The sequence below is a fragment of the Bos indicus genome, chromosome 17, assembly GCF_029378745.1.
Source record: "Bos indicus isolate NIAB-ARS_2022 breed Sahiwal x Tharparkar chromosome 17, NIAB-ARS_B.indTharparkar_mat_pri_1.0, whole genome shotgun sequence".
Classification (NCBI taxonomy): domain Eukaryota; kingdom Metazoa; phylum Chordata; class Mammalia; order Artiodactyla; family Bovidae; genus Bos; species Bos indicus.
In genome coordinates, this window is record NC_091776.1 from 72,615,180 (window position 1) to 72,629,839 (window position 14,660).

General features: G+C 59.2%; 1 protein-coding gene across 1 annotated transcript; it reads right to left on the minus strand.

The window, feature by feature from the left end:
• Positions 1 to 1,062: 1,062 nt before the first annotated feature.
• On the minus strand, positions 1,063 to 14,593 carry UFD1 (ubiquitin recognition factor in ER associated degradation 1). The gene is made up of 12 exons (XM_019977258.2): positions 14,462 to 14,593; positions 12,106 to 12,238; positions 11,711 to 11,743; positions 9,891 to 10,012; positions 8,995 to 9,125; positions 7,727 to 7,799; positions 6,024 to 6,092; positions 5,259 to 5,324; positions 5,027 to 5,074; positions 4,385 to 4,473; positions 3,779 to 3,860; positions 1,063 to 1,181 (listed from the first exon to the last, which is right to left on the minus strand). The coding sequence occupies exons 1-12, from the start codon at positions 14,462 to 14,464 to the stop codon at positions 1,107 to 1,109; spliced, it is 924 nt and encodes a 307-aa protein (XP_019832817.1). The 5' UTR covers positions 14,465 to 14,593; the 3' UTR covers positions 1,063 to 1,106.
• Positions 14,594 to 14,660: the final 67 nt, after the last annotated feature.

Sequence of the window (14,660 nt, forward strand, 5' to 3'; positions counted from 1 at the left end):
TCACAGGGCCCAACCCTGATTATCACGATGAACTCTAATGCTCCTTCTCTGAGGACTCGTGGGTGAACCCTGGGGCCACTCTCCCGCGGGGGACGGTCTCCTGAGTGTTGAGGGAAGCCTGTCCAGAGATGGGCCTCTTTGCCTGGAGCAGAGGCAAGGGGAGCCCCTGCTGGGCCCAGGGTCAGAGAAGCCCCCAGAGGAGGTCTCTCCTCCGTGCAGACCCACTTTGCAGCAGGTGTCAGCCCCATGCTGGTACCTAATCAGACGCTTAGAGGCAATTCAGGTTTTGGTCACTGCCTGTTTTTTATTTTAAATTCATAATTGAAAATTATTTTCAAGGAACAAGAGATTAAAATAATCAACATGTCAAAAGAGCTCTTATTATATAAAGTGGAGACCTGAAACTAAATTAATACTAGTAAGACAAAAAAAAAAGGCTAGCAGAACTTTGGAAAATTTAATACATTTAAAACTGGAAGTGGGGGGTAGGGAGAAGAACATATCTTCAGCTTTCATTCATTCTAAGTTACATCTGTGCTTCACCACGAAGCTGTTTTTACAAAACAGACTAAAGAACCAGTTATTTCCAAATTAAATCAAAGTAAAAGGAGAAATGGTTCTAAATCAGGTTTTCCTTCTGAGGCATGGCTTTTTAGGAGAAAAAAAAAATCAACATGTAAAATAAAAACAAACACCCTTCCTCAAATACTTAAACTGCAGCCAGCGTAATGGGATGATCACTATTTATTTAAACTGCTTTTTTCCCAGCCCAAAGGCAACAGCTAAGTATGACCTGGGAAAAGGATAAATGGAAAAAAACAAAAAAACAAAGGAGCACAGCGTAGAGCAGTCCCGCCCCTTCACTGCCCTCAGCAGGAGTTAGGGCACCCCGCGTCAGCTGAGCAGAGGGTGTGGGCATGAGCAGAGGCCCCCAAGGGGCCCCAGAGGCCTTCTCTCCCCCAAACCCAGCACACAGCCGCTGTCCCGCTGCCCTCTTCCAGGTGACTCTAAGCAAACCCAAGGTGACGGAACATCCCCTCAGAGCCAGTAACTAAAAGCCAGCATGTTGCAATTATTTTATTTTCCAATCAGTCAACAGTCCCAGCTTATGGCTTTCTTCCCTTTTTACGCAATGACTGTCCTTCTCCAGAGAAAGCAACGAATCTGCCTCCAGCTTCATCCTGAGAAGAGAAAACACTATTTTCAGAAACTCCTGGAAATGCTTTGTTCTGTTGACTCGGGTACCATCCCGCCTTCTTCCTTACTCCCACTTTATTCCTACAAATGTAAATTATCACCTGCTGAACTGAAAACAAAACCAGAATAGCTACTGCCACAGCCTTTCTCTCAGCTTGAATATACTGTTTTGCAAAGGCATTCCCCGTTCAATGTAGAAAATGCAAGATGTACCTCCTAGAAGAAAAGCCACCCCAAAGCACACTTCCAGTCCCTGCTGTGTGCCTCACAGGCAACTGTCCCATCTCAGGCCACGCGTCTCTCCTCTCACACCAATTCCAGCCCGGGTCGCTGTTATTTCCAGCTCTGCAGCACTGAAGCTGCCTTGGTGAGCAGTTCAGCGTCTCTGCACACAGCTTTGACTTCCCCTAGAGGCTCAGCTCCTCGGCAGACGGGTGCACTCAGCAGAATGGTGACTGGGCAGCCCTCAGTCTACCAAGCTATTCTCCTCCCAGCAGAAAGACTGCTTGTTTTCCAGAAGCTCTGAAAACAGCAAATAACTGTTCATGAGCTCTGCCGCTAGTTGGGGAGACACTGCCGCTGAAGAGGACCCGGGATCCCAGCCAACACTGACCACCACCTGGGGCAGCTGGTGTTTCTTGGGGGCCCGTGCAGGGTTCTCGTGGTGGCGACCACGCAACGGCACGCCGAGGCCAAGCCAAGCAGTGTTCCTTTCCTGCAGGGCTTCCATCCATCCTGCGGTCGACACCACCTGCGATCGGCCGCAGGAGGGCCCCTCCAACTGCACTGCTTGAGGAACCGGTCTCCCAGGCGCTCGGGGCTGTCCCCCGCCTGCACGGGCCCTGCTTCCAGGGTGGCAGGCTTTCTCGTTTCTACTCCAGTCCCTCGTTTCAGTGGTGTGTCACAGTAGCCTCCTGAGAGGGCACAGAGGCGGCCTTTTAGGGAGCTCTTAAACAACTGAGAACATCTCCTTCAGGCCTTTCCCTGGGGTGTCCGCATCTCCTTGGCGTGGGACAGGGCCCACCTAGAGCCTCGTCCCACCTCACCTCTGGAAAGGCTGTGCCTTCAAACACAATCACACTCAGGCTTGGGGGTGAGGGCTTCGACACAGGAATTTGCAGGAACCAGGCACAGAAGTCTAAGGACCCTGCTCTACCGTGTCCTGGCTTATATCCAGCTAAGATGCCGCTGTTCCTGACCCAAGGCAGAATCTCCACCTCCTGGAAGCTTTAGGGTCTTCCCTCTGCCCCAGCCGGGAGCTGTTTCCACTCGCTGCGCTGGACGCTTGGATGGCCCGTCTGGGGAAGTTATTTCCTTGATGCTCCCTGCCCTTTGGTGTCTTTGAGCTCCCAGGACTGGGGTGCTGACAAGGGAAGCTTTCTAACTGCAGTCTTCACTCTGGGGGAGTGGGCTGGGACCTTCCCTGGGCTCCGCTGGCAAAGCTCCTCCAGCTGCAGCCAGCCCAGCCTGTGCGCGGGAGCCAGGCGGGGCGGACACCAGGAACAGACTATACTGCCTCGCTGAAGGCCTTCCAGGGACTGTGACGCTCGGCCCTTCTCCTGGGGGCAGGTCCGAGTGCCCTGGGACAGACGCCTGGTCCTCAGTGCGGGCCCTGCCCCCGCCCCAGCAGGGCTGCGGCAACCCAGTCAGGCGCCTTGGTCTCCTCCGGGGCTCCCCCATGACCCCCGTGAGTGTGCCACCTGTGTCCCAGGACACCTGCCGGCCACCCCCATCACACACGCGGCCTGGGCGTGTTTGCGCACACCCGTCTCCCCACCCTCGCGATGGTCAGGGATGAAGGAGCCAGAGGATGCCGAGGCTGGCAGGCCTGGCCAGCGGCTGGGTTGGGGCGAGCAAACGGCTGGTGGGGGGCCGTGTGAGCTCCTCTCAGCCTCACAAGGTCTCCACATGGTGTCAACCTGATGAGCAATACGGCCAGGAAGGGCTGGGAGTGGGTCTCTGAACCCCTCTTGGTCCCCAGGGGACCGAGCCTTGAGAAGAAAACCAAGAGACCGGGGTCTGAAGTGGGGCTAGGCACCTAACCCGAACCCAAACCACCAGCAGAGTCACAGTGGCCAGGCGGCAGGCTGTGTGGGGTTTCTGAGCCAGTTCCTGGCACCCGGGAGAAGGGCCCGTAAGGCGAAACCTCCCCGCCTTGCCCCGGGCAGAGGGAGGCGTGTCTGGAGTGTGGAGGCGCTGGGGTGGCTACTCAGTGGTCAGCTCTGCCCAAGGCCTGGGCACCCTGAATACCGCACCCGCCCAACCCCAGCGCCCTCACACTCTGGTCTGTGAGAGGCAGACGACCACAGCAGCTGCCCTGCAAGACCGACCCGAGGCTTAAAGATCTCAGTGCACAGCACACGGAGCCTGAGCCAGACCCACACAGGAGGGCAAGGAGCCGAGCCCTCACCTATCCCCACCATGGAGCCGGCAGAGTCCACACGGCTTCAGCAGGATGGCCAGCCCAAGGGGAGGAGGCCCGATATGGAGAAGACACGAAAGGAGACCCTCATTCATGAGGGAAAAAATCCCCTTGTCACCAGGAGCCAAGGAAACTTGTCATGATTCACGAAACACTCACCTCCTCAACCTTTTTGACCAGCGGACGTGAGTTTCTGATGAACGTGATCTTACCAAGTTTAAATTCATAGTTGGGAATTCCTCTATAAAGAGAGATCAGGAGAAGCATTGGCGCCAGGAGAAGGAACTAGAGTCCACTTGTAAGCACAGAGAGGAAGTAGGGCCTCCCTTCAGCTTCAGGCTGTACCCACTACACATGCCAGCCAGAGGGCACCTCCCTGACTCCAGGGGGAGCAGAAGGCACGGGGCAGGCTCTCCCGGGCTCACATCAGCGTCCTCCAGCCTCTCACTCTACATGCACTTCACCCCCAAGAGGTCGCGTGCAGACCCATCTGCGGCATCTCACATGATCAATGGGGACACAGCTCAGCCCTGCTGTCACCGTGAGGGCCACCAGAGCCAGAACTCTGCCCCGAGTCCCTGGACCAAACGACCGGGAGAGGCGGCCGGGCGGTCATTGATGGCACAAGTCGGGACGGCCGGGTTGTGGGCAGGACAGAGGGCTGATGAGGCCTGCGGGCGGCCGGGCGGGCCTGGTGGTGGGGCAGCGCCCACGACCCCGCAGGGCGCGGCAGGCAGGGGCCTGGGTCAGGGCCAGCACACCCACCTCTTGATGTCTCCGGGCCTGACTGGGGAGGGGCTGGGCTCCACCCCCTTCTTCTTCCCGTCCAGTCTGTTTCCAGAGCCAGAAAAGGCCTAGAGGAGCAGACCGGGGCTGAGAGGGGCCTGGGGCAGGGGCAGCTCCGCAGGGCGTGGGCGGGGACCGCCTCAGGAGCTCAGCGCCCAGCCCCCCGGGGCCCCGTGAGCTCAGGGGAGCACCCCCTGCCGTGCCACCCAGGGCACTGGCTGCCAAGGACAGGGTGACGCGCCTGGCTGGGCCCACGGTTCCGCTCTGCAACCTGCTTCCCAGGCCCAGGCTGAGCCTCGCCCACGCCCCCACTCTCCCAGGGACGGCAGCAGCGCGGGGCCACCATGTGCCACGGGACACGGCCCAGAGGCCACGGCAGAGGTCACGGCTGGTGACCCCTGAAGGGCTCATGTGCCTTTGCTGTGCTACTGCTCCTTTCTGGTAGGCGAGCAGTTTCTAAGAAGTTGGGACTGCCTGGCAGTTGCTGGGATGATCCAGGAGAAAGTGGATGGAGAGGCTCTGGAGACTGAGAAGGTGCCAGGTACACGTGTGCGGGGTCTCCCGGCCCTGGCCCGGCTGAGGTCCCTGGGGTGTCACCGACAGTCACGGGGCGGCACTCACACGGAAGCCCAGCTCCCCGGTGTAGCCACTGTGGTCAGTTTCGCCTTCCTGGAGAGACAGGAAAACAGGACGCACTTCTCAGCGGGGCCCTCACTGCCCCTCTGGGACAGCCAGGACACACGGGGCCCAGGAGCGGGGCTGGGCGGGGAGAGCACGGCTGCATCGGCACCAGCAGAGGCGGAACCCCATGGCGGGTGCACAGAGCTGAGGAGGGATGCGGGGATCGACTCACGGCTGACTCCTCGTGCTGGGCCTGCCTCTCCGGCTCCTTGTAGCCCAGGGGAGCGTCGAAGTCCACCTGTGCCCGGGAGGAAGCGCCATGACGCGGGGCCACACTCGGCCTCTAAGCTGGGACGGCGACATGGGCCCAAGAGCAGCTGTAGGAGCCACACAGAAGGGGCCACTTCCTCAACGGTCACGTGTTACAGTCACAGCGAGACTTTGGTACCGTAACCCTGCTGCGTCCAGACCTCCCCAGCTGTCTCACTCACACACACACACGTGTTCTGTTCTGAGCATCACTGCAGGTCAGTGCCCCCACCCCGGCTAAGATCCAGAGCAGTTTCAACACCACAGGGACCCCTCCCTCCCCGTGACTCCACTGCCCCATCCCAGCTGGCAACCACTCCTCTGCTCTCCATTCCTGAAGGCTGTTGTTTCAAGAACGCCACAGAAACGGATCCGGGCAGGTGGAACCCTTCTGCTGGGCATCCTGTCCAGAAACCCGGCGTGCTGGGCCGTTGTGGGGACCGACAGCCCCCTCCTTGGAACTGAGCAGCCCCGCCTCAGCCTCCAAGGAGACAGGCCCCTGGCAGGGCTGATGTGCTGGCTGTCTCAGGACCAACAGCAGCCTTGCCACTGATTACAGGTCAGCAGCCTCCTCGGAGGGTCTGGCAGCATTCGCTGCCCGCTCCCCAGCAATCCCAGGGGCTGCATGACACCTCCCCAGGGCACCGGCCAGCAGGACCCCGACAACCCTCCTCCCACGGCCACTCACGTTCATGTCGCACTCGATGATGGACACGGCCTTGTCTGGCTTGGTCTCCATCACCCGCAGCTCATAGATCTGGCGGGAGAGAAGGGGTTGGTTCCTGGCAGCTCTGGGCCCGTCACACTTGTGTCGGCACTCCCGGCCCCGCACATACTCACTCCCCTGATGACAGCCTCCCCGGCCACACCTCCTGCTGTGGAGAGAGGAGTGGGTGCCCCCCGGGGCCTGTCCCTCAGCTGATCACCCTTGTAAGTGACTTAAATCTGACAAGGCAGTTAGGCAGCAAACTGCAAAAGACTGAATGTCTATCCCAGGAAAGTTCACTTCCAGGAATTAACTGCCAGCAGATAACGAGCTAAATGCTGAGTGAGACGGTGCTGAGAGCGCTGGCTCCAGCACGGCTCATCGTGGGGTGCACTGAGGCTGCCCGCACCAGACTGGTTACGTGAATGCCGCAGATTCCCATACAAGGCAGAGGCGGCAGGGCTTCCCAGGCAGCCAGGAGGAAAGGAGGCTGAAAGCCAGCTGTGGTGTCGGGGACGAGCCTGTGTGTGGAGACCATGCACAGAGTCACAGGAGCAGGAAGCGGCTTCTGCGCTGCTTCAGGCTGTCTCTGCCCAGCGGCTTTCTCCTGCGTGTTTCAGCCTCTATGCCCAGCGGCTTTCTCCTGCGTGTTTCAGCCCCTCTCTATGCCCAGCGGCTTCTCCTGCATGTTTCAGGCTCTTTCTCTCTGCCCAGTGAGCGTCTTGCTTTTGTAAGAAACAGCTGAGACAGCTCCACCACTGAGAACTCTGACCGGGAGGGGCAGGTCCCCAGCACAGAGAGTTCAACACCCCTCGTCTGGCTTGCAGGCCCCCCCAGTGACTGATGGAAATGAGTCTGTGTTGCCGGGGGGCCTCGGCACCGCGGCTGCCATGATCAAGGCTGCGTGAATGTTCGTGTCTGTGCTCTGGGGCATGTGCTCACCTCTGTCTGCAGCTGTTTCCAAACTGCAGGTAACAACTAGCGACTCGTGAGGCCTGCGGCGCTGCCAGCAGAGCAGGAGGGAGACTGGGCACTGCGCGCCAGCTCACGGCAGCCCAACAGCTCCACTCGACTGGGTGCTGCTTCCAGAGAGCCTGGCACAAGGCTCCTCAGCGTCCACTAGGCCCCTTCAAGGGCCCAGGTTCCCGGGGAGGCCCTGACCCAGACCTCGCGCCACACGAGGACAGGCAACCAGCCCTCAGCACAGGCTGCCCAGTCTTCTCGGAAGGGCCCTTTGGGGGATCCAGTCTCCATACTTCCAAAAATGGAGACCCTGACATGCATCTCGAGTCTACGCACACCTGAGTAACTGTCCTTCCCTTACCACGCAAAAAAGTCACTACCTTTTATCAATTTTTTTTCTGCCCTTGTACTTTAAAAACAATGATGTTAAGGTTGCCTATAATCCAAAAAGCTTAAGATAGGCAACAATGAAAATGTCCCCACAAAGCTAAAGGGAACAAGATAATTGTTTAGTTTATGAGAAAATACTGAAGTGTGACTCGGAATCCGTAAAACTGAACAGTAACAGCTCTTAGGACTGCACGTCTCAGAGGGAAACTGCAGAGAGCAACCAGTGTCCAACCCTGGAGAGTGTCCGTGTGTGTGTATGGGTGTGTCTGGGTGTAACTAGTGTCTGCTCCCACAGTGTGAGAGGCCCCGGCACGCGCGGGGCTGACACGCACCTTCTCATTGTAATTGATGGCAATCACATCCCCAGTGGTCAGACAGGCGAAGTTTCTCAAGGCGTTTTCTAATCTGTAGACACACACGGTCAAGGCCAACAGAGCAAGATGGAGTCCTCACATCTGAAACAAGTGCCCACAGGGGTTCGCGGCATCAGGTCACCCTGTGCACTGAACAGCCGTGTGCCTCGCTGGGGCAATGATTCAGTAATAAGAAGGAAGCACCTCTAACATGTGGTAACAAGGTGACCCTCACTCCCCACTGAGGGAAAGAACCAGCCATGGGGCACTGAGACCCCCAAACCCTGAGAAAGGCAGATCTCTGAGGTGGGAGGCAGCTAGGCTTCTGGGGCCAGGGGTCAGCTGAAGACAGGAAAAAGGAGGCACAACCACCCTTCTGGGGGACACATTGGCCAAACTCACTGAAGTGTACACTTCTTTGCCATGCATATTACACCTTAACGAGAGGATTTAAAAAATCCTATAGAAAAAAAAATTGAATGAAACGTAGGTAAAGTTCCCTCAAAACTGAAAACGTTTTCATTTATACTCCTGCTGTTTCTACCTTTTGGGCAGTAACTCGTATTTTGCCATTTGTTTTAGACTAAAAACACTTAATAATAACAATTTTAAAACATAAAGTAGCCTATAAGCCCTTTCTTTAAAAAATACTAAATAGTTCTTAAAGTTGAGTCAGCTTGAGTGCCCAGACAAGGGAATGATGCCCAAACACAGCACACTTCATCCTCAGCAATCTACTGATCTGCATGAAAGACCAAGATCAGACATGACGCGCGGCTCCAGATGTGCCACTGGGCTTTGGGCCAGGGTCCCCGGAGGAAGGCACAGCTGCGCTCGGGCGGGGTCCGAAGAGCACCCAGCACGCTCATCCAGGCCCCCAAGCCGTGTGGACGTGCCGGCCCACCAGTGCTCTCAAGTCAGTGTCGATCCTGACTGCTGCGCTCCCCCAAGCAGGCACAGCCCACGGAGGCCGCTGTCACCTGCACCCCCCCCCCCAGCAGGCACAGCCCACGGAGGCCGCTGTCACCCGCCGCCTGCACAGCTCCGTCAGTGTCGATCCTGACTGCTGCGCTGCCCCCAGCAGGCACAGCCCACGGAGGCCGCTGTCACCCGCCGCCTGCACAGCTCCGTCAGTGTCGATCCTGACTGCTGCGCTGCCCCCAGCAGGCACAGCCCACGGAGGCCGCTGTCACCCACCGCCTGCACAGCTCCGCCCACAAAGAACCCGTCCATCTTCAGAAGGATACACAGCCTTGGGGTTGGTGATGTCCAGGAAGTCGGGGCTCTGCGGCTGGAACTTGGAGTATGTGGCTACCTGCAGGTTGACGCTCTCCACCTGAACCAGGCCGCCCTCCTCCAGCAGCAGGTTCTGCATCATCTGGAAGGGAGCAGAGGGGACGCAGTAGGGGCGCGGCCAGGGGCGGGTGGTGGGGGTGGAACCGAGGGAACACCTGGGGCAGCCAGTCACTGGAAGGGAGGCAGGCGAGGCCCCGACTGCCAGCTCCAGGCCTCCCCAGGCCACAGCCTTCCCACAGGGACCGCCCCCCACTTCACCCAACCCCCAAGGCCCCAAGCCACCCTTTCTACACTGTCCGGAACACTGCGTTTCCACATAAGACCTCGTAAAAACACAGGCCCTCGGGTACCTTCAAAGCACCTACAACACCGAGAGCAGCCGGCAGTCACAGAAGACAGTGCTGAAGGTCAAAGGGCCGGGGGCAGCCGTGGGGCCCTCGCACTGGGGACGCTGCGGCCCAGCCCCCACCCACCAGCAGCACTCCTAGCTGCCATGGGCCCCGCCCTGTGGCGCAGGTGTGGCTCTGCCGGCCTACGGATGGCACTGGGCCAGCCTGAGTGCTGAGGGGCTCCGTTCCCACGGCAACGTGGCTGAGTGCGGTGGACGTTCAGGTACAGGCACGTGCATGCACACACACACAGCAGGGAGAACACGGATTAAAAATCTCAAACTCTGTATTCGGATCATTTGAAAAATACTCCTGCTCCATCACTTAAAACAAGCCTGACCCGGGAAATGGTAGTGTAACAGCAGGGCTGTGGTCTCCAGGCGGGGTCCTGGAGCGCCACGGCCACGGCCGCACATGGCGGCCACCCCGGGGCAGGGCCACACAGCCCGGCTGCTCACCCAGTGCGGGAGGTAGCAGATGCCCTCGTCGGCCACGAACTCCAGCACCCCGCAGTGTGTCACGCGGTCCGAGTTCTTGTTGGTCAGTTTGAACAACATGGGGTAGGTGATGTTAAGTCGGCCTGTAAAGAGCGAGGGATGAGGCTCAGCTTCTTCCAGGAAGAGAAACCCTGTCCCTAGACCCTCCCTGGGGAAGCCCCCACCCCTGGAAGGCGCTAGGACCCTCATGGGGCTGAGCCCCGTGCATCTGCCTGCCCAGCGGACCCTGTGCTCCAGCTAGAGCTCAGGGCGTTTGCTGAGACAGCACCACTTATACGCGTGCTCGTCTGAAATCCCAGCTCCGGAAAGTGACACGTTTGCACACTTATTCACAGTCTGCGTATCAACCAGGTGCTGGGCAAAGTCAGAAGGCCCAACAGCACACCTCCGAGAGTGCCCAGACGCTCATGCCAGGAGGCTGCTGGGAGGGGGCGAGGCTGGGCGCCCGGGGAGGGGGGCAGCAGGAACAAGGTGCCTCAGGCACCAGCGTGCCCTGGGCTGCAGAGCTGTGCAGCGGACTGAGGTGGGTCAGGGTGAACGGACTGGTCAGGAATCCAACCTTGGGTCTGAGATTCTTGCCATTGGAAGAGACCCCCGTGTTTCTCGGTCCAGTAATTTTCAAAGTACATCTCGTGATTTTGAGAAGCACCTTGGGGTGCCTGAGCTTGCTGCACCCCCTCACCTCCTCTACCCACAGGATTTCACCTGGACCATTTCTCCCATGACTGACGAGGTCTGTCCAGCACCAGCCTAAGCCCCTGTCCGATTGACCCGAGCCTCCTCTCATGTCTGTGTGCCAACACACCTGGTCTCAGTCCTGGGTCAGCTCCACGCACGAGTCAGGCTCCAGGCCGGCCCCTCCTCTGTGATAACTGGGCCTAAGGGCCGTGCCCCGGGTCTACTCACCCCCCAACCTGGCTGAGCGGAGCACAACTCCAGGCTTCCCTCCATGGGTACAGCAGCTGCAACTGGCGCTGCCTAAGGGCCAGCCCCTGCCCCTGCCCAGTGCCACGGGGCCCTGGCTGTTTACACACCACAGGCACCATCCAGGAAGCACTACTGCCCCTGAGCAGTCACACAGATGGCTCTGTGTATCCTGTTCAAAGGTGAGGACATCAATCCAGAAACTCGCTAGTCTGGAGTCAGGTCAGGCAAGGTGCAAAGCCCAAGCCAGCACTTGGCCCCCACTGAGCTGTCCAGCGTGCACCCAACACAGTGTGGACGCCCCACCCCAAGGGACTCGGTGTCTGTGGTCGGGGTCTCCCTAGTTCCAGGAGTGGGGCTAGGGTGTAAGGTCTCCGAGTGGCTCCTGTTGGAGGAAGGGTTGAGGCAGGGAGAACAGTGTGGCCTTTCCCGTTCCTGCTAAGAGGCAGGCAGGGGTGGGGAGCAGCTCCTGGGGTGGAGGGCTCAGAACTGCGGCTGGAGCTGAGGCAAGAGGCGCGGGAAGACAAGAGGCCTGCTTGCAGCGTCCCCCCAGGGCCGCTACCGTCCTTGAGGGGAAAATCCCATGCCTCCAGCCAAAGCCGTCAGCTACCCCAGCAGCGTGAATGGTCCTGGCGCTCACACCCGCCTTTAGTCTCCACGGGACCTGACGCTGGGCGGGGGCTGTCAGAGGAGCACCCGCAGGCCCCACCCTCCCAGCCCAGCGAGCACCCTTCAGGGACGATCCCCAACCAGCCTTGCTGAAGGGTGCCTCTACCCAGGCGCTGAGGGGCTTGCATGTGGTCCCGGTGCCCACATTCACGTCATCTCTGTTCTCAAGTCAGGTAGGAAGTACTTACTGAGTTGGTCGAGGGCTGATGGCGGCATAATTACTGTGGAAAGAATATGTAAGACCCGTTAAGAGAAGGAGAACTAACAGAACAGAACAGAACCCAGAGCGTAAGTGCTTTCTGCTGTGTCTACACGGAGGTACCCAAGGAGACCAGTGGGGCAGGCAGAACTTCACCGATCTGTCACAGCAAAGCTGGCTGCTAGGAGTTACCAGACAGAACCACACGGCCCTCAGCCGTGAATGTGGTCACAACAGGACCCTCACCCCACCTCTCAGCCGTCCGGGGCCGTGACACCATGACGGTGACCAGATCCTGTTCACATGCAGATGAGGGCTGCTGAGGACTAGGGCCCTGCAGGCTGGGGAGGGAAGGGTTACGATTCAAAATAAAGCGGCACATACTCTTCCCTCCTTTCTCCACGTCTGACCTGTCATTGGGCCCCGCAAGCATGGACACGGAGAAGCAGCGGTACTGCGTGGAGAAGCGGTTCTGGAAGACCCGGGGAATCGGGTGGTCGAACATGTTGAAGGAGAACTAGAGGGAGGAAAGAGATGTTGCAGTTAACACAGAAGACAAGCCCGGTCCTCCCGTCTGCAGCCAGAGCTGGCCAGAGCAAGATTGCCCAGCCGCCACCTCCCAGGAGTCTGGTGCACCTGCCAGCCGCCGCCCCACTCGTCCCCGCTGTTCTCAGACGGCGCCCCCAGCAAGCCTGTCCTTCACCTCTTCCAGCCCGAGTCCCCCACCAGCAGGTCCCAGAATCTCCTGTGATGGCCACATCCCCGCCCCGACCACATTCCTCTCATCCCGTGTTCAGGAGTGCCACCACCTGCTGGGCTCTGGTCTCCAAGCACCAGGGAAACGTCACTAACCAAACAGCTCCAGCCTCTGCCCTGGCAGAGCTGACGTTCAAGACGGGAGACAAGCACAGGAAACCGTCTGGGTGGCAGGGTTCTCAGCACAAGAGAGGGAAGGGAACCGAGAGCTCGGGGGACACTGCTTCAAGAGGACGACCAGGAAAGCTCTCTCTGCAGAAACCAGAAGCCAGCCCCCCGCCACCCCCGGCCTCCAGGAGCACCCTAACCCTTCTCTGGACCTCCTCTGCTCCACCCAGGCCCAGGGCTCACACCCCTCTCGTGGGGCACTCCATCACACCACCCCGTCCCTCCCACACACAAGTGAAGCCCAGACACGGTGCCACCACAAACACAGGGTCCCAGCTCTCAAACTGCACGTTACAGGGAGGCTCAGAACTCATGCTGCCCAGAAACCCAGGGTGTTCTCAGAGTACTGTGACTACTGCGAGGCACTGGGGAGGAAGAACACGAAGCTGCACAGCAGGATATCTGCTCAAAGGATCAGAACTAGGGTCTGAAAATACAGACGTACACTCACATTCACAGCAGCGCTCTTCACAACAGCCAAGGGCTGGAAGCTATCCCAGTGCCCACCGACAGACGAATGAACAAAGAAAACGTGATCCATTCACACAATGGAACATTGTTCAGCCCCCAAAAGGGACGACATTCCAACACGTGTGACGATGATGGTGAACTCTGAGGACGCTGTGCTCAGTCAAAGAAGCCAGACAGGGAAGGTCAAACACTGTAGGAGTGCCCTTATAGGAGGTGCTCGAGGCAGGCAAGTTCCGACGCAAGAAGAAAGCTGGTTGCCACGGGCCGGCAGGAGAGCCAAGTGTTTCACAGGGACAGACTTCCAACTTTTGAAGACCAAAAAGCTCTGGACATCCACTACACAACAACAGGAATATACTTTACACCAGCGAGTTGTGCACTTAAGGATGACTAACTTTACACCAACTTAAGTTGTGCACTTAAGTGCTAAACTTATGGTATATGGTTTTTTACAAGTTAAATAAAAACCTTAACAAGACAGCATGTCTTGACTGGATTCTAAGCACACATCGTTAAAAGCAAAGTCCGGGTACTGATGACATAGTTCACTAGCAATTCCGGAACGAGCACGCTGGGCCAACTGTCTTCCACAGACAGCAAACGCAGCCCCTGCTTCAAACAGACGGTTCTCCACTCCCTGCAGCGCCGCAAGGGAGTTTTCCAAACCGTGTCTCTTCTTCTAGGCAAGACTCTCCGCTGGACAAAATCTGAGCCCGAAGCCTAGCAAACACACGGCGTTCGGGATGAACGGAGGAAGTGGCTGGGGGCCTCCTCACCACCTCGCAGCACCCTCTCCACCGAAGCCCTGCTTTCTCTTCCCAGCACGAAAGAGGGAATGGACGCCCAGCGCCGAGAACGTCCCCGCCCCGCTGCCCCCACCACCCCGGCGCCCGCACACCGCGCAGCGCCCGGCAGTGCTCCGGGCTTGGGAGGAGGGGTCCCGACACGGACACACTCGGAGGCGGTAGGCGGGGCGGCACGGTGGTCGCACAGCTCAGCGGGCGCACCAGCTTCCAGTCCTGGAGGCCTGGCGTCCGTGGCCGACACGGCGCGCCTCCCGAGCCGACGCCAAGACCACCACGCCCGCGCCGGGGCCGCCGCCCGGGCGCAGTGGGCGAGGGGTCTCGGGGCCACGCCATCCCGGGCGCTGGGGCGGCCCGTGCGCTCTCCTCTCACGCCGACAGCCCCCAAGTCGACGCGGCGCTTGTCTGCTGGAAGCCGACACGGGTCTACACCCGCGAGACTGCGCTCAGCCCAGACGTTGGCGGACTCAGGCCGGGTGACTCGGCACCTCTCGGCCGGCACGTCCGCCCGCCCCGGCCGGCCCTGCACGCCGGCCACTTACCATAGTGGACGCCTCCGCCGCGCCGCGCCAGAGCGCTTTGCCGGGAAACGTTGCTGGTGGGAGCCGCCGACGCCCCCTCACAGCGCCAGCCGCCTCAGCCTCTTTGCGCCGGAAGCCTGGGACCCACCGGAAGTGACGGAAAAGCACTTCCGGGGGCGGTGCGAACCAGGGGACGCTGCGCAAGCAAGCGCTGCCGGAG